Source organism: Cricetulus griseus, chromosome 7 (assembly GCF_003668045.3).
Source record: "Cricetulus griseus strain 17A/GY chromosome 7, alternate assembly CriGri-PICRH-1.0, whole genome shotgun sequence".
Classification (NCBI taxonomy): domain Eukaryota; kingdom Metazoa; phylum Chordata; class Mammalia; order Rodentia; family Cricetidae; genus Cricetulus; species Cricetulus griseus.
In genome coordinates, this window is record NC_048600.1 from 133,027,578 (window position 1) to 133,046,634 (window position 19,057).

Here is a 19,057-nt window from a genome sequence, read left to right on the forward strand (position 1 = left end):
CCCAAGGGAACTGGAGCTACCTGGTACAGGCAGGGGAAGAGGTGGGAGCCAGGCAGGTTCACCTAGCCAATGAACATGAACCATGACCAGACAGCTCCACAGTGCTGGAGAAAACTCTCCACCTCAGCTCAGGGTCCATTTCAGGGGACCCCATCCCTTTTTCATGGTTCTCTCCCCTCCCCCAGGGGTGCTGGGTGCTATCCAGCAAAGTGTGTGAGTGTGCACCTCAGAGGGACACAGCTTGTGAATGTGAAGAAAAGGGGATGCACTGTATGGCGGGTATGTAATTGTTCAGTGTTCCAGAGGAATGTGTGTGAGGAGCTGCGTGTGCTGTTAGAAGGAAGAAGACTTGCACGTGGTCCCCCAGAATCTCGTGGATGGACATTCATACCATAAATGAAGATGGAAACTGAGAGAAAGAAAAAAGACACTGACCATCAAGGATCAGACTTGAGAGTTGATCTGTGGAGACTGACTAGAGGAGGGGACCTTCAGCAGAAAGGCAGCTCCAGACAGTCTCCCAAAGGGAGTGAACCTGAACATAAGACTGGAGGAGACTGGGTAGAGCTCAGGCTTTAGGGGACAGGAAACGTCGAAAATACAGCCACATGTGGCAAATTCCAGTTCTTGGGAGGTGAGGGCAGGATGATAAAGAATTCAAGGCCTGGAGCTACACAGCAAGTTCAAGACCAGCCTGGGCTGTCTCTTGTAAGAGACTTTCAAGAAAACAAAGCAAAACCTTAAGGTGCTGTGGGTCACGGCACACACCTTTAATTCCAGCATTTAGGAGGCAGAGGCAGGCAGGTCTCTGTGATTTTGAGGCTAGCTTGATCTGCATGGTGAGTTCTAGGACAGCCAGGGCTATGTAGAGAGACCCTGTCTCAAACAAACAACAGCAAAACCCTTCAGGGCAGAGGATACAGAGCAATGGTCAAATGCTTGCCTACCATGTGTGAAGCTGTGTTTAATCCCACAAGAAGGCAGAATGCATGCTGGGTAAAGTGGTGTGCAAGTGGAATCCCAGTGCTGGGAAAACAGGAGGATCCCTGGGACTTGCTAGCCAGTCAGTCCAGTCTAAGTGATAAGAGCTTCGGGCCAAGGAAAGCCATGTCTCAAAGGAGGCAGGCGGATGGTGTCCTGGAGATGGCATTCAAGGTGTTTCCCTAACTTCCACTTGTGCACATGCCTGTGCACTTGCACACACGTAAACATGCACACATGAACACATGTAGGCATACAAAAAATATAAGAAGGAAAAGAAGCAAGGCAGACGATGGAAGAAAGCAATTAGTAATTCCAAGGGGGAAAAATAGAAAAAACAATTTATCACATGGTTCACTTTTGAATACAAATATAAACATCATAATGTAATCATTCAAATTTGATATAACTAAAATTGTAGGGAAAACGAAACTATCTATGAGGGCTGGTGATGTAGCTCAGCTGTAGAGTACCTGCCTAGCATGACCCTCAGCATAGATTAGATGTGGTAGCTTATGCCTATGATCCCTAAATTTACAAAGTTGGAGGAAGAAGGGTCAGAAATTCAAGGTCACCCTAAGCTACATAGCAAGGGTGAAGCCATCCTGAGATCCTGTCTGAAGAAAACAAAGACAAAAGCAAAACCACTGTTGGGGCTGGAGAGATGGATCTGTGGTTAAGAGCACTGGCTGCTCTTGCAGAGGACTGGAATTCAGATTCCAGCACTCCTATCAAGCAACAGCTCACAACTGACTGTAACTAGTTCCAGGGGATTTCTCTGTCTGTCTGTCTGTCTGTCTGTCTGTCTGTCTGTCTGTCTCTCACACACACACCACAAAAGGCACACACCTTTAGTTTCAGCACTATGGTCTACATAGTGACATAATGAATTCCAGGATAGCCAGAGCTACACAGAGAAATCCTGTCTTGAAAAACCAGATAGATAGATAGATAGATAGATAGATAGATAGATAGATGAATAAAAAATAAAATTTAAAGAGAAGACACAGCACAGGAACAGCCCAAGCTTTTATTAGGGGTATAGCAGAAAACCAATAAATGAAAACTCAAGGAGGGCTGGCTGTGGTTGGCATATACCTTTAACTTCCAGAATATGAGAGGCTAGTTTGTCTGTAATTTCATCGTCACCATTGGCTGAAAGCACATGGTAATGCATGTGGGTTGCCTCTTATGCAGCACAGGTGGAGTGGGCACACTGATCCACGAAGGTGTTTGCCTCCTCTTGCTCACTTTTCTAGCAACTAGGCCTGGTAGCCCTCTGGATAGCTCAGGGTTACAAGTGTCATTTAGTGGTGACAGCAGCTTCAGGATGGGCCTGCAGCCGGGGTGGATGGGAGACCGGCTGCAGCCACTTACACCCTGATCCTGTCCCTCTCCTCAGGGGGAAAGATGCAAAGACCTCATCAAAGTTCTCACCCTGTGCGATGAACTCTGTGTAAGAGGTGGGGGCCCTGTGGCACTGATTCCATGTGGTAGCCCTGGGCAGGCAGGGAGGGAAGATGGGCTTGTAGGGGTGGGGGCCAGGGAACAACAGGCACACCTCCCTTGAGCAGGTTAGACCCATCTACCAAATCCTATTTCTCCCACCCCTGCTCACCTTTTGGCCCAAGTGACCCCTCAGCATTCTCCGGGGCCACCCAGCATATGAGGCTCCATGCAGAGGGCACAGGTACTGGGATGCCCTTCACAGCCCTCCCTTTGCTAAGGCAAAGGGCTCCTGGGGAGCTAAGGCACAGCACATAGGCCTAGGTGGCTGGGGCCACAGGGGAAGAATGGGAAACCCACAGTCCAATACAGGGCCGATCCAGCTGTTAGGAGCCCCAGTTACATTGCTTTGATACACGCAGGGGCATTTGGGGACATCCAGCGCTGTCTGGCACTGAGCTCACTGTATTGGGCTAACCTTGTCAAGTGAATCCAGGAGTGATTAACAGTGGCAGCTGGTACTTAGCCTGGGAAACCACACAGGAAGCAAGTGCTAATCACTTTAAGAGGTTGGGATATGACAACTTTGCTGAAGGTCATGTGTGTGTCACCAGCCCAGCCAGAGTCCAAGCCCATTACCCCTCCAGGAAAGGCTGGGAAGCCCCTGGAAATGCTCTGGCATAGTTGGGATGAAATCAACACCACTAGGAGGCAGAATGACCTCAGGTTAGGATGTTGCCTGATCCCTGATCCCAGTGGGCACGCTGGTATCCTGGGTTGTTTGCCTACCCACCTTGTCCTGGTATCCCCTGAGCTGTCCACATCCCTTCCAGTCCCGACAATGGGAAGCAGATTGGGTAACCCACAGCCTAGGACACTGAGCTTCTTCAAACAGCCCAACATGCCCCAGGGAACTGACAATGCCAAGTCATGGGGGTGGCTTGGCACCTAGATCAGCTTTCTCACTGCCCTGTATTGCCTGCACCTCCCTGAGGAGACTTGTCTTGCCCAGCCCACACGCAGGAGATGCCTCTGGGGGCCACTTGAGCCCCGGAATACTCTTCTGGGAAAGCATGGTCCTGAAATAAATCCCGTTTTGGCATCTTCTTGGGAGCAGGAGTGTTCCAGGGCTGTTTCCATGACTGAAGGTCAAATGCAAACAGGTCTCTCCTGGGCCCAGCAGCTGCCCCTGGACAGCACAGGAGCCAATGCTCCTCAGAGTCCACAGACCAAGCCAGCAAGGAGTTCAAGGTGGCCAAGGAGTGCCACATGAGGAATGGCACCTTAGAGAACATGAGAGTCTGGTTTCACCACTCACCAGACTGCTCTGGGGTCCAGGGGCTCAGAGACCTCCAGGGCTCAACGGGCCTGAGTTTCCAGGCCTGTGCAGCTGTGTGGGCTTCAGGGTAGGGCCTAACAGACTGCTAAGAAGCCATTTTCCAGTGCCACCCGCCTTTATTCACAGACCCTCAGTCTCCAACACAGACACTTGGATTCAAGAGGGCACAAGAAAAGGGGGCCTTGGTGATCCTCCCAGTACACCCCAGAAAGCCAGGACAGGCCTGGCAGCACCACTCCTTCAAGGTCAGCCTTAGTGCCCCTGCTCAAGGGCACTGCTGTGACCACAGGGCTACAGGTACCAGGAGACCAGGCCTGGTTGCTAGAGGCCCCTTCAGGGAGCCAGAACTGTCCTAGGCTCAGAGCTGATTCCACTCTGAAACTGAGGCAAGAAAGGGGCAAGTGGACAGTGGGGATGGGGGGGGGGGCTCCCCAAATGTCCAGGCCAGAAGAACAGCAAGTATCCATGGAGAGACCCAGACTGGATGCAGGTGGGACTGCACATGTCCTAATTTCTGGTCATTCAAGGTTCCAACAGAGGTCCCTTTTTTTCCTTTCTGACCTTAAGTAGCCAGGAAGGCGAGAGGAGAGGCATGGCAGGTAACAGCAGAGAGGGTTGGGTCGGCAGGGCCAGGTGCTACCCAAGATGCAGCTGGCCAGGGGAAAGGACAGGAGCTGACATGGCCAGACCCCTGTTCCCCCAGTGACAGGGGCAACTTGAGACCCTGGAGAGGAAAGGAAGGGCCTTGGCCATCAATCCTGCTGGCTCTGGGGATTGTGGCCTGCTAGAGCACACTCTCCTCCCCCCTCCCAGAAGCAGAGCCACCGGAACAGAGGAGACCAACATCAAGTGCACCCTGATCTTCTGGAGGCCAGGGGAGGGGCGCCAGGCACTCTAGGACTTCTTGGCATCCTGCGTGTTCCGGCGCTTCAGGTCACTCAGGTCGATGGGCTTGAAGGCTGTCAGGAGACAGTCTGGTTGGTGCTGGAAACAGAACCCTCACCCAGTCACCACTGCTGGAGGCTCCCAAACCCAAATGCCTTGGGAAGGACAACAGTGCAGTCGGGAAGCAGGGGCCTTCCCTCCAGGGCTGCCCTACTCACTCTTGAGGCTGGGGTTGGGAACCTTCTCCACATACTCCTCCACTAGGCCCCGCTCACCACCAGACAGCTGGCTGCGCAGGTCCCGCTCAACACCCTGCCAAGCTGCAACAAGAGGACACCTGGTTCAGAGCCCTGCCGTGTTCAAGACACCAGAGCATCTATAGAGTCTGTCCCGATGCGGGGCCAAGCATGCAGAGTGTCTGCCCTGACACCCCTGTTTCTACCAGTCTGCTGTCAGCTGAGCCCCAACCGTCCTCCCTCTGCACAGTTCTTCCTGCAGGCAGGCCAGTGCCTTCTGTGTGATGGCCACACCGAGCTGCAGAGGGCCACATACATGCCTTAGAGGGCCCTACCATCCCCACCTCTACCCACCCTACCTCTCTGTACATTTGTTCCAATTCCAACCACACCACCTCTGTCCACTTGAGTGACACTGTGTTCACAGCTACTTTCTCTCCCAAGGAAGTCTCTAGGCCTGAGGACTGACTCCAAGACACTTCTGGGGTTCTCCCCACCCCCACTTCCTGGGTTGTCATCACATGTCCCTCAGTCACCAGTCTTGCTGGTTCTAGAACTTAAGGCCACAGAGTATGGTGCCCTCTTCACTGAAGGTGACAGAGTGGGACAGGGGGGTATTCACCCACAGAGGACTGCAGAGGCAGAGCACAGGCGCCACTAGCACCAACCTTCATAAATGAAACGCACGTTCTCCTCGTGTGCCGGCGTGAAAATCTCACTGCTGTTGGTGGGAGAGCGTGGGCTGCTGTTTCTCTTGCCGTTGTAGACGACCCTGGAGACAGGAGAGCTGGGGAGAGCACCATGTGTGAGAAGGGATTAGGAGGACAGATGGGGCCCCAACTCCCACACACACCTAAGACCCACCTGGTCATTGCTGGGGTGTCTGGTCCTGGCGCTTGGCTGCTGGATCCTGCGGCCTATGAAACAAAAACCCCAGGCACTGGAGACATCACCTTTCCAGCAGAAAAAGGGGTAAACTCTGTGGCCCTGACTCCCCTGGGGACCCAACCTTTAGGCTGGGCCCAAGACTTGAGTGACTAATGGGCTCCAAGCAATCCTGAACAGATATGGAAGTGTTGGTGTCAGTCAGAGCACACAGAGGGCACAAGCAGGCCAAACCCTGGTTAAGTCAGCCAGGTCTGCCCCACAGGGCAACCAGGACCCTCTCAGTGTGTCCTTCTGACTGTCCACAGGGACTCAGTCTCCTGACTGTCCACAGGGACTCATGGTGAGAAAACCAGCCACCCTGAGCTCAATGACATTTAACAAATGACCCCAGGACACTAGAGAACCAGGAGGAAGATATCCCTGGAGGAAGCAGCCAGGCTGACCCGACCTGTGATCAAAACCCTGGAGTGCAACTTGTTTTCAGGCCAGAGGATTTTTGCTGCCCTGAGTAGGTGGGGTGTCTATGTTTAGGGTCAGATTCTTGTAATTAACCAGCTGAGGACACACTGCCCAATATGAGGAAACCAGTCATACAGGGCTAGTCCTAAGCCTGGCCTCGGTCCAGATAGAGCAGCCCCAGATGCTGAACACAAAGGAGCCCAGACAGTGCCAATCATGCCACACCAGGCTTTCCCAAAGGCTCTTCTATGGTCAGTGACCCGTCATTAACCACTCAGACAGATGAACACCTCGATGGTATCAAGCTAGCTCCTATAAGAGCTCTAGAACCCTGTGCTTCTCCCCAAACCTGGCTCCTAGCCCCGACTCTCTCAGTCTTTCCCAAAGCTGCCAGCCCAGGACATCAAAGCACAAGAAAAGCCCTATGAGGTGTGATGATGGCAGTGAGACAAGGTGGGGAAGCTCCTACAGGCCAGGACAGAGCAAGGCAGTGCTCAGGGGTCAACCCCTGCCTTAGCTTCCAGGGTCCTGGCTGCCTTCTGCCCCTGCAGATACCCTCTTCTGTCCATGATTCCTTGCTGCTTGGCAGTGTCTGTCCCCTAGGCCACCATTCCCCGGTGCCTCTCCTACCCAAACAGCCTCAGGCTCAGGTGGTCACATCCTCCAATGCCTCTGCCTGGGTGTCCCTGCTGGCACCAGCCCAGCTGGCAGCAGGCTTTATGTTTGGTGAAGCGGAGAGAAACCTGAGCATGTTTACCGGCAAGGAATCAAGTAGATGATACCGAATGAGCAGGGCCTCTAAAAAGGTTGGATGTACTGGGGTCCAGGATCAAGCCAGGTACAATGGGCTGAGAATGGCAGTCTGCAGAAGTGCCAAGGGTGTCTAAAATCCTTACCACACTGCAGAGAGGCCTCTGAGATCACAGACTATTGGTCAGCAGACCAGGTAAAGGGGGTGGTAGTCTAACAGAGGCTATCCATATGAGGGGGCACCATCTGTCCCCTGGGGCTCCCATCAGGATGACAGAAAGGACAGAGGTCACACAAGGCCACCTCAAGCTCCACACCCAATACTTCCTTGCCCTGTTTTTCTTCTCTCTTTCTGTTACAAGTGTCTCCACAATACCCTAACCACTTGTAACTCATTCCATCAACTCCACAATAATTTTTGAGTCTTTTTGCCATTTGGTTTAATGCTAGGAAGCCCAGGCTGACCTCAAATTCACTGTGTAGTCAAGGCCAGCCATGAACTCATGGTTCTCCTGTCTTCACCCCCCAAGTGCTGAGATTACAGGCATAAACTATGCCTGGCACAACTCCACAAGACCTTTTTCTCTGTATCTTTGAATTTGTTGCCCTAATAATCCTGAACATCAAAGCCTAGCAGCATACTTTTCCTATAAACCTAGGGCCTTGTGCTTGCTAGGCAAATATGCTACCTGAAGTGTAATCGCTTGCTTCTTTACTTTTGAGACAGGGTCTAAGTTACCCAGGCTCTTGGAACTTACTGTTGACTTGGATTTGCAATCCTCTTGCATCGGCCTCCTGAATATCGAGATTACGAGCCTGTGCTACCAGGATCCACTGTGTTTTGTTTATTTTAGTGAACTGGTAAGGCACAACTAACAAGGATGGTATCTCAGATCTGATGACCCTCAGTGACAGACCCCTGGGCCAAGGACTCCATCAGCATATCACCTGTGGTCCTGCCCTCCTGTGACTTGCACAACCTGTCCCCGCTTCCCCTAGCTCCAGACACAAACAGTTGGCAGTACAGCCGCCTAACACTTTTCACCACTTCCCAGGGAGAACCCCTTGAGCTGTACGTATGTTGTCATAAAGTTCTTGGTCTGTGCGTTTCTCACATGTCACCAGCCACTATATTGCGGCCTATAGCAGTCAGTTATAAACTTGTTTCTTGATGAAAGGCTACACTTGCCAGCCTCCCTTGCAGACGATGTCATTTCTGCCCCATAAGGGGCCACATCCCATCCTCCTCTGAAGGCACACCAGGGTGACAAAGCCCTCTCCGGGAATAAACATGGTCCCACTTAAGGTCAGACCAAGTCTTTTTTTCTCCCTTCAGTTTCTCTACAGAGGCCTTTAAAGAGTCTAACAGAACCAGAACCATTTTCTACTCCCTGATCTTCCGTCCAGGGCCCCTAGGCCAGAAGTACCCTGGACAGAGGTCCTCCATCCCCTCTGTGGCCTAAAGATAAGGGCGTAGGCTCCCTCAGTAAAAGTGAAGCGGTCACCAGGGACAGTTACCAGGTCCTCCTGCTCCAATGAAGATTAAAGCATAGCCACATGAAGCCTATACCTCAATTGAGGGACCTGCAGCTCTTCAGCCAACATGACAATGGACACACAGAGCCATACTGCATTACCCCAGTGGAAACTGATCACAAAAGAGATGCTATAGAACACTGGGTATGAGATAGAAAATGTGGAGACAGCTCATTCTCTTTTTTTGGTTTTCCAAGATACAGCTTCTCTGTATAGCTTTGGAACCTGTCCTGGCACTCGTTCTGGAGACCAGGCTGGCCTCCAACTCAGAGAGATCTGTCTGCCTCTGCCTCTGGAGTGCTGGGATTAAAGGCGTGCACCACCAATGCCCAGCCTTACACAGCTTATTCTTTTTCTTTTTTTCTTTTCTTTTTTTTTTTTTTGAGACAGGGTTTCTCTGTGGCTTTGGAGGCTGTCCTGGAACTAGCTCTTGTAGACCAGGCTGGCCTCCAACTCACAGAGATCTGCCTGCCTCTGCCTCTGGAGTGCTGGGATTAAAGGTGTGCACCACCAACGCCTGGCTAGACAGCTCATTCTTAAACAAGGTGGAGATGCAGGGACTGAGAACCACACAGGCCACGGCAGACCCTTGGCCAAGGGAGGACCACCAAGGATCTCCTGGGCTGGGAACTCCTATCATAGCTGGCCAGGAAGAAGACATCTGGCAATCCTGTTTCAGAGCACAAAACAGCTGTCACCTAAATGAGGTGATCTGAATGACTCCCAGCCCCCACCCAACCCAGGGCCTTCATGGCCACAGCAACTGGTCAGGGTGCTAGATGCTAATTATCCCTGAGCTTGGCTCAATCCCTGCCTGTATATCCTACAACAGGTCCCTCTCCTCTCTGAAACTCCTGCTTCCCAGTGACACCCACGGGAGTCTGCTCAGTCCTCTATTCCACAGAGAGTTCTTTTTTTTTTTTTTTTTTTTTAAAGATACATTCTGCTTCCATGTATATCTGCACACCAGATCTCATAATGGATGTTTGTGAGCCACCACGTGGTTGCTGGGAATTGAACTCAGGACCTCTGGAAGAGCAGCCAGAGCTCTTAACCTCTGAGCCATCTCTCCAGCCCTCCACAGAGAGTTCTTACTGAATGCGTTTATTCTATGTAGAATTATTGGTTTCTATGGGACCCAAGTCCTTCAGAGACTACCTGGAAGGCAAGGCAGGGAGACAGTACAGGGTTCGGGGGATCCAGGACGCATGCCAACTCTTCTAAACACATTCAGTATGCCAAGGACGTGATGCTGGGTGGTGGTCAGACTTTGCTGCCTGACAAAGTGGCAACAGGGGTGGTCCCCCACCAGGACCAAGGGTGCAAAGGCTGGTCACTCTTGTTCATTTGGAATTTCTGCTATCCAAATTTTGGTTCATTCCTTCCCCTCCCCACCCTTTGGCAAAACAGGTCTCACGTAGCCCTGGCTGGTCTTAAATTTCTGATCCTCCTCACTCAACCTCACAAAAGTGCTGGGATTACAGATATGGGCCACCACTCCCAGCTTCAAATTTTCTAGTCCCTCCTTCCATGCCTTGTGTCCTTGACAAATCTTGAGGCTTTTAATGAATGACCAGCCAGGCAGGAGACACAGTGCTGTGACAGGTTGAGCCTGCTTCCAGATGATGGTGGCAGGTCATCAGACCTAGAATGTAAAGTGTATCTGCTTCCTCCCCTGGACAAGCAAACCGAAACATCCCCTAGCTACACCCCGGGCCCCTCATTCTGGAGGACGTGGCTCCTGCTGCCCTGCTGTAGAGAGTGTGTGTGTATATGTGTGTGTTTGCGCGTGTGCCCTGGACACTCCACAAGTCCACTAGCTGATCCCAGGTGTGTGTGTGTGTGTGTATTTATGTGTGTGTGTGTATTTATGTGTGTGTGTATTTATGTGTATTTATGTGTGTGTGTATTTGTGTGTATATGTATGTGTGTGCCTGTGCACGCCCCTGGACACTCCACAAGTCCACTAGCTGACCCCAGGTGTGTGTGTGTATTTATGTGTATTTATGTTTGTGTGTGTGTGTATATGTATGTGTGTGCCTATGCACGCCCCTGGACACTCCACAAGTCCACTAGCTGACCCCAGGTGTGTGTGTGTATTTATGTGTATTTATGTTTGTGTGTGTGTGTATATGTATGTGTGTGCCTGTGCACGCCCCTGGACACTCCACAAGTCCACTAGCTGACCCCAGGTGTGTGTGTGTATTTATGTGTATTTATGTTTGTGTGTGTGTGTATATGTATGTGTGTGCCTGTGCACGCCCCTGGACACTCCACAAGTCCACTAGCTGACCCCAGGTGTGTGTGTGTATTTATGTGTATTTATGTTTGTGTGTGTGTGTATATGTATGTGTGTGCCTGTGCACGCCCCTGGACACTCCACAAGTCCACTAGCTGACCCCAGGTGTGTGTGTGTATTTATGTGTATTTATGTTTGTGTGTGTGTGTATATGTATGTGTGTGCCTGTGCACGCCCCTGGACACTCCACAAGTCCACTAGCTGACCCCAGGTGTGTGTGTGTATTTATGTGTATTTATGTTTGTGTGTGTGTGTATATGTATGTGTGTGCCTGTGCACGCCCCTGGACACTCCACAAGTCCACTAGCTGACCCCAGTGCCCTGGGGACCTTTGTCGATCTTGCCCTCTGCCTGAAACGTGGCACCCCGGGGGCAGATCACCGGACCTAAGACGACCTCCCTGGGACCAGGGCTGCCTTGTCAACTCGGGCACGGTGGGTCGGTCCTTCCGGCCACCACCCCGTCCACCTCGCGGACTCCCCGCGGGCAGGCCCCGGGCTTGCGCACAGCCACCGCCCCGGACAAAGGGGACGACGAGGGCGGGGCGCGGGCGCCGGCTGCGGGGCCGGCCGGCGGACAGGAAGAGCCCTCGGAGGCGGCCCCGGAACTGCGGGCGTCGTCTCCCGGCGGGCAGCCCGGCAGACGGGCTCTCGAGGCTGCCGCCACGTCCGCAGCCCGCGGCGACACCGGCCCGCTGTGTCCCCGCGCCGGCCGGGCGACCCAGCGACACCAGGGCGGGGCGGGGCGGGGCGGACGGGGCGGGGCGGCCAAGGTCCCGCCGAGCCCGAGGCGCCCCGCCCCGCCCCGCCGCGCCGCCCGCGCCGCGCCTTCCTCACCTCGCCCTCCTCGCCGCCACCGCCGCCGCCGCCGCTTCCAGTGGGCCGGCCGGAAGTGACGCCGCCGCGCAGGCGCACTCGGCGCGGGCGCGCAGGGCGCAGGCCACGTGACCGCCGCCGCGCGGGCTACGGCGGGGTCGGCGGCAGCGCGCGAGGTCGTCCCGGAAACGCGGGGCCCGGGGTCCCGGAGGCGCCGAGCCGCGGCCTCGCGCTGCCAGCGGCGCCGGCTCGTCGTGCGTGGCGACGGTTTGCACTGGCCCGCGCTACCGAATCCGCACCACGGCTTGGGAGTCGAGTTTATTGGAAAAGTAAAAAGTGTCCCCATAGAAAAACGAGCAAGCAGCGAACAAAACCGGTCCTAGCAGCCGGGGCGGCACAAACCCCACGGCGCGCCCGCTCAGTCCACGCTGGTTCCTCTGAAGAGCTCCGCCAGGCCCGGGAGGTCGGGGTCGATGAGGTCGGAGGGCAGGTCGCCGTCGTCGTTGGTGGCGTCTCTGTCTGCCCCCAAGGAGATGAGGTACCTGAGGCGTGAGGCACCGCTGGTTAAAGCCTGCCCGGCCACTCAGCAGCGCGGGGCTCAACCTCGGGGTCACCGGTTCGCTTTTTTCCAGGCAGAGGGAGGGAGGAGGAGGAGGAGGAAACCCGACCCCTTGGAAGCTGCGGCCGGATTTTCCAGCCTGTGTCGAGGTGCTGCCTACACCCCCGGAGCTGCCTTTGGGGGCTCGCTTGCTGGGGCCGACTGCAGGCCGGAGGGACTGGGGCGAAGCCTCTGCACCGTGTTCCGTCGTCTCACCTGGCTATGTCAGGGTACCCATCGCTGCAAGCCATGTGCAGAGGCGTCCAGCCAGTCTCATCGCGCTGCTGAATGTCGGCGCCGTGTTTGACCAGCAGCTTCACACATTCCAGGTTTCCAGACAGGACGGCTTCATGCAGAGCAGCCAGGCCTGGCAGGGTGGGAAGGCAGGGTCAAAGCTGTAGCCCCCCTGCAGCCTCCTCACACACAGGAGACCAGCCCACCACTGCCCTCTCACCTGAGGGGTGGATGGTGTCCAGGGAGACTTTCCGAGCCCGGATAAAGCGCCCCACCTGCTCCAGGTCGCCTTGGCGGATGTGGTCCAAGAAGAGAACATCGTTAGGGAACCTCACGCTGCGATCAGCCAGTAGCCGCCGCCGCCGCTGCCTGGGGCTGTAGCGAGCATAGCGGGCAGTTCTGCTGGGCATCCTGGGGGCTGGGGTGGCTATCTCTGTGGGGACCCGACGTCAGCAGGTGGGAGTGGGAAGCGCGCCCGCCAGACCCGATCCGTGTGCGGGCTCTCTGGCTTGACAGAACCTCAGTTCCAGCTTATATAGGTCTGGTGGGGCTATATAAAGCCGCTCAGTCATGCTTGCAGACGCGAGGGGCTGAAACCGAGCTGCTCCCCCCTCCCGCAGCCCAGGATCATGTTTAGTGGCTCAGCTTTCAGCACACCTGTCACTAGGTCCAGCCAAAGGGGTCAGATCCTTCCTGGCTACTACTCCCCATCCGCAGCTGGACCTACAAGGTGTCTTACAGAGGACAGGAGAAGGACTCGGGGACAGCCCGTGGGAAAAGCTGCGGGTGTGGGCTCAACGGCCTCAGGAGGGTCTGAGCTTGAAGGATGGCTCACCTGTCTGCCTGCTGGAGCCCCAGTGCCCTACCCATCTGAAGAGCGCTGATCCATTGTCGTTTAGGGGACCTCAGCACTGTCTGTTTCCCAGCATGTCTGTCTTAGCTTCCAGAAAGATTCCCAGAACTGCCTTCAGGGTATAGCATACTGTTGGGAACTGCTACTGCCCAAGCTAGAATCTCAGTCCTGCAGGCCAACACTACACAGTTTCCTAGAGACTTGTGTTGAAGGTGGCATTCAGTCTGTTCCTAACAGACCAGGGCACATTACAGGTGGAGAAAGGAAAGGACGCCATACGTTAGCTTCCTGCTGACTGTCTTCCAGCTGTCTTGTTTTCCCAACAGTTTCAGCCAAGGTCTCAGTGGTGCTTGGCTTGGGGACATGAGACTACCTAGTAGATGGAATTCAGGAATACAGCTAAGCTGGGCCAGAGGAGCCCAGAAACTTGGTTATGGAGCTGTGGATAGCCCAACTCTACAGCTTCCCCTGAATTCATAAAAGCTAATGGTTGACTCTATTAGGATTGCTATGACCAAGTAACACAGACCAGGGTCTCAACTCTCAAACAAGAATTTGCTCTCATGGTTGCAGAGGCTGACAGCCTGGGGTTCTGAGGGAGCCTCTGCTCAGGCTTTGCACCTTTGGAAGTCAGTGCAGTCCTTGATTCTCTGTCTTCTAAAAGCATTCTATTCTCCCGATCTCTACATTCATCTCTAATGGCCCCCATCTATTCCTGTGTCCAAGTCCTACCCTCCCCCATCTTTTTTTTTTTTTAAGCCACTGGCATTGAACTTTCTCTCTTTGGCTTTTCAAGACAAGGTGTCTCTGTATAACGATCTTGACTGTCCTGGAACTCACTTTGTAGACCAGGCTGGCCTCAAATTCCCATAGATCCACCTGCCTGTGCCTCCTGGGTACTGGGATTAAAGGCATGGGCCACCACTACCTGGCTGAACTCCCTTTTAAACTGTATGTAAATCAGGCAAACTCCTGAGCACCCATCAGTTCCCAAGTGCTGGGTTTACAGGTGTATGCCACCACACTGAGCTACCCCATTAAAATTTTATTTTTATTTTTCCTCAGGGAAGGTGGTGGTTGTTTCCCAGTTAACCAGCCTTGAACCCATAATTCTCTCTCAGCCTCCTCCAAAAAAGTGCTGGCATTGCAGGCATGTGCCATCACATCTGGCTCAGATTTCTCTCTATAAAGACACCATCCATAGATGCTCTGAGGGTACGCCTCGCCTTCTCCATTCATACTAACAATGACCCTATTTCCAAAAAAGTCACACTCAAAAGTACTGGGAGCTAGGACCTGAATTTGGGAGGCACAACCTACTGTACTGATGAGACTCGTAGGTGTCACGGGAGGCCCAGAACTGGGCATCTCCTTGGCAGGCTGGGGATCTGGGGAGGCCATGTGGCCAGCAGCAGGCCTTACATCACCTGGCTGCCTTCCAGCCATCATCAAGCCAACATGTTACGCACCCTGTAGGTGTAAAGCCGAGGTCCACTGGCTGCAAGACACTGAATGAGAACTCCCTGCCTGGCAGGGGTGTTTCCATATCCCTCGGTGCTCAGAGGCTGTTCCCTGAGTTTGAATACCCCAGAAACGGACAGACGCTGAGAGAACCTCCTGCGGGTGGTTCTGTGACCCTGCATCTACCTCTAGGCCTCAGTTCTAAGTCCTGGTCACTTGGGAGGAGTTGGGTATCATGTCTTCTAACTTATTTACCTCAAGTGGGGAAACTAAACGTTCTGCATTGTATCTCGGTGACAGAATCACACACACACGTTTAGATGTGATCATTGTCTTCCCTTGTGCTGTGGAAAGTTTGGTCCACACTCCCAGCTCAGAGGATGATATGAATGCATGTGGATGAAGGCATTACCAACAGTGCAGCAGGGAGGACCTCCACTTCCTTCCATCAGTGAATGGCCTCTAATGACACAAGGTCTGGGCACATTGAGCATGCCAGGCCCCTGGCCATTTAGAGCACAGACATGTAGTTGGATGTTTCTCTCCCACAGCAGAGGTTGTTGAGTTTAGGGTTTCTGTTTGAGTCAGAGTCTAGTCCCCAAAGCCTTCTGTACAGTGTTCCTGGGAATTGTGTGTTCTGAGCTGAGGTCTCTGCCTGGTATACCTAGACTTTCAGCAGGAGCCACAATAAACTGTCTAAGTCTCTTATGGTGGTTCATGTTAGAACAAAGCCTGGAATTACATACCTCTGTCCCTGATTCCCTCAGCCAGTATGGACTTATAAAGCAACTAGTCTGTGAGGTTTAGAATTTCTACTATTTTGGAGAATGGACCAAAACATTTACACAACGCTGGGGTGGTGACAATTTCTGTAATTCCAGCACTTGGGAGATAGAGGCAAGAAGTTCAAGGCTCAAAAAAAAAAAAAAATATGCAAAGGTTTCCCTCCAATATTTTGTAGCTCTCAAGCTTTCAGTCTTCTTGACAGCAGGACCATGGTGGGGCACACCTTTAGTCCCAGTACTCAGGAGGCAGAGGCAGAGGCAGGTGGATCTCTGTGAGTTCGAGGCCAGCCTCCAGAGGGAGTGCCAGGACAGCCAGAGCTACACAGGGAAATCCTGTCTCAAAACAAAACAAAAAATCAATTCCCTTGCCTGAGCTTCCTGAGCATTGGGATTACAGGCTTGTATAATTAAACCCAATTCCAATTTACAAAAGTTCAGACCTGGGAACACAATTCTGAGTAAAGCATTGCCTAGCAAGACAGCCAGTTGCTGTCTCAAAAGCAACAGCAGCAACCACAAAGAGTTCCATACAAGTCTGGCATATTAACACAAACCCATGATCACAGCACTCTGGAGGCTAAGGCAGAGGCTAAGATGGTTTGCCATGAATCCAAAGCCAATCTGAGCTACATAGTGAGTTCAAGGCCAGCAGGGGTAACACAAGCCTAAATTAAGCCAAACCAAAAGGAGGAGGAGGAGAAAGTCTGACGATGCTGCCACCAGCAGTGACATGTACCCAGTGCCTGGGGGCTGTTAGGGTTAGGTAATCTAGAAGTATTCCGAATGATCAGTCTATGATTAAACTTCAAAGCCTGAAGACCCCTTAGAGCAGAACTGTTTTAAAGTTCCAAGCCGATGACTTCTGGATACCTGGGGAGAATTGGGAAATTCCAGTCTGCTAAACCTTCACTACTGCCCCCAAATGCCTTCAGTTTTACTAATCCACTAATCCTAGGCACAGAGGTTTTAGACAGCACCCTGTAGCTGCCCTGCACAGCCTGGCTCTAGAATGCTCCATCAGCTGCCTCTGCAAAAGGGGAAAGATATCCGTGAGTCATGTTCTTCTCAGGAGCGCGTGACAGCGGCTGTCTGGTGTGAGCTTTCTTATCCAGAGACCAAGTCCCTGCACAGCTGGGCAGTGGGTCAGGGCTCTCTCTGGGGCAGGATGTACAGCATACCTTTTTAGCTGAGACTGGAAACTATCTGCTCACAGCCCTGCTGGTTTTCCTTCCCTGGAAGCCCCGTGTCTTCCCTTAATGGCATGGCAGCTGCAGAACCTTGATGCACATTTTGGGGACAGAATTTATACACACACACACATGCCCATCAAACTCCAAAGTGACTATGCCCATTTTAGAGTAATCATGGTCCATTGTGTCAGCAGGTCCCCGCTGAAGCTTCTGAAGCGGCAGTAGCTGGAAACCAGCCCTGTAAAGTCACCAAGAGCCAGTGAAGGCAATGCAAGTGGACCACTGACCTAATTGCTGAATCAAAAGTAACAGCATCAGAATAACTACCTGGGCAATCTGTGCTGCTTGAGGAGGTGACAGAGGGTCCTCCCCCTGTCCTGTGTGCCAGTTCAGATAGTGGCATCCCTGGGCTTGTATGAACTTTTATGGAAGGATGAGGTAGCCATGGAGAAGATGACCACATCCCACAACCCTAGACCTGGGAGATAATCATACAGTAAGTCCTTCTGTCCATCTTAACAGTTGGGTTTGGTACAATGGTTATAAATAAGCAGGAGGGCAGTTAGCCTTGGTGATGTGAAGATGTCTTGCTCAGGACATCTTCAGAAAGGGTGCGTGCGTGAGTATGTATGAAGAAACACAGGCTCCTAAGAATACAGGTAAGGCCATGGACTGTCTGAACGCAGGCAGCTTGCAGCATTACTGTCAGGTCCCTGTGACCATGCTGAGCCCTGTGACCCTTTGGCCATGTAAGCCTCTACTCCTACCCTGAGACTGACACTGCAGTGCTCCCAAAGGTGTCCATACCTGAGGGGAAGCCTGAGAAAGCCAGCCTCAGGAGTGTCACTATCCCCGTTGCACATGAGGCGACAGATAGCTTTGACTCTGAGAAGTTTCTCAGAGCTGAGTCTTCTTTATAATTCATTTTATTTTGTATTCATTGGTGTTTGCCTGCATGTATGTCTGTGAGGGTGTTGAATCCTTTGGAGCTGAAGTTACAGTTTTGAGATGCTATGTGTGTTTTGGGAAGTGAACCTGGGTCCTCTGGAAGAGTGGTGAGATAGCTCTAAACTGCTGAGCCATCTCTCCAGTCCCTTGAACTTGGTCTTTAAACTGAACTTTTTTTGAAGTTTCACGTAGCTCGAGCTGGCTCTGAACTTACTGTGTAGCTGGGGATGGATCTGCTTGCCTTTCTGAAGGACTAGGATTACAGGTATGTACCACATGTAGCCTTTTTCCCCCTTCTTTTTTTTAAGAGTCTTACAATGCCTGGAACTCACTGTGTAGATTATATGGGTCTCAAAGTCACAGAGATCTGCCTGCCTCTGCTTCCCAAGTGCTGGGAATAAAGGTGGCACCACCATCCCCAGCCTGTTTTGTTAAGGCAGGGCCTCCAACCCAACTCCCCTGCTTCAGGCTTTCCAGTGTATCAAAGGCTGGACAAGCTGGGCATTGCAGGCGCACACCTTTAATCCCATCACTCGGGAGGCAGAGACAGGCGGATCTCTGTGAGTTCTAAACCAGCCTGGTCTCCAGAGCGAGTGCCAGGATAGGCTCCAAAGTTACACAGAGAAACCCTGTCTCGAAAGACAAAAAAAGAAAAAAGAAAGGCTGGACAAATACGGCTCAACTGTTAGGAGCTCTTGCTGCTGTTGCAGAGAACCTGAGTACTCATTCAGAGTAGAGGCAGTGGATCTTTGATGCTCTACTGAGCCAGGAGAGCCTTCAAAGCTACAGAGAAATTGTCTCAAAAGAACAAAAAAAAAGTTACCGAGGGTGGGTGTGGTGGTGTGGTGTTACAGTCCTTTAATCCCATCTTGCCAGTTTCTATCTCTTGAGCACTCTGGAGTTGCAGGCAGGCTGTCTGCCAGCATCACTTGCAGCTTTCAGAGGACCTGATTTTAGTTCCTAGCGTTCACATGGCAGCTTATATTTATAACTCAAGTTCCAGGGGATCTGATGCCCTCTTCTGGCCTTTGTGGGTGGGCACCAGGAACACATAGAACATACATGAAGCCAAAATATTTATACACATAAAATAAATAAAAAACTTTATTTGCATTGGTGTTTTGCTTGTATGTATGTCTGTGTGAGGGTGCCAGATCCCCTGGAACAGGAGTTACAGACAGTTGTGAGCTGCCATGTGGGAGCTGGGAATTGAACCTGGGTCCTCTGGAAGAGCCATCAGTGCTCTTCACTGCTGAGCCATCTCTCCAGCCCCTAAAAGAAAAGGTTAGGTCAGGTGGTGGTGATGTAGTCCTTCAATCCCAGCATTTGGAAGGCAGAGACAGGTGGATTTCTG

At 52.5% G+C, this 19,057-nt stretch overlaps 2 protein-coding genes and 1 long non-coding RNA gene across 3 annotated transcripts; 1 reads left to right on the plus strand and 2 right to left on the minus strand.

Annotated features, from left to right (window-relative positions):
• Window positions 1-3,862: 3,862 nt before the first annotated feature.
• Window positions 3,863-11,711, minus strand: Mcrip1 (MAPK regulated corepressor interacting protein 1). Its single transcript, XM_027425403.2, has 5 exons — window positions 11,656-11,711; window positions 5,752-5,804; window positions 5,556-5,674; window positions 4,870-4,971; window positions 3,863-4,725 (listed from the first exon to the last, which is right to left on the minus strand). Exons 2-5 carry the CDS (start codon window positions 5,757-5,759, stop codon window positions 4,661-4,663), a joined length of 294 nt encoding a protein of 97 aa, XP_027281204.1. The 5' UTR covers window positions 5,760-5,804; window positions 11,656-11,711; the 3' UTR covers window positions 3,863-4,660.
• Window positions 11,712-12,026: 315 nt separating this feature from the next.
• Ppp1r27 (protein phosphatase 1 regulatory subunit 27) lies at window positions 12,027-12,969 on the minus strand. The gene is made up of 3 exons (XM_027425402.2): window positions 12,687-12,969; window positions 12,449-12,599; window positions 12,027-12,176 (listed from the first exon to the last, which is right to left on the minus strand). Exons 1-3 carry the CDS (start codon window positions 12,874-12,876, stop codon window positions 12,053-12,055), a joined length of 465 nt encoding a protein of 154 aa, XP_027281203.1. The 5' UTR covers window positions 12,877-12,969; the 3' UTR covers window positions 12,027-12,052.
• LOC103163234 lies at window positions 12,036-18,766 on the plus strand. The gene is made up of 3 exons (XR_003487098.2): window positions 12,036-12,172; window positions 16,950-17,251; window positions 17,886-18,766. It is a non-coding gene; the product is annotated as an uncharacterized LOC103163234 (long non-coding RNA).
• Window positions 18,767-19,057: the final 291 nt, after the last annotated feature.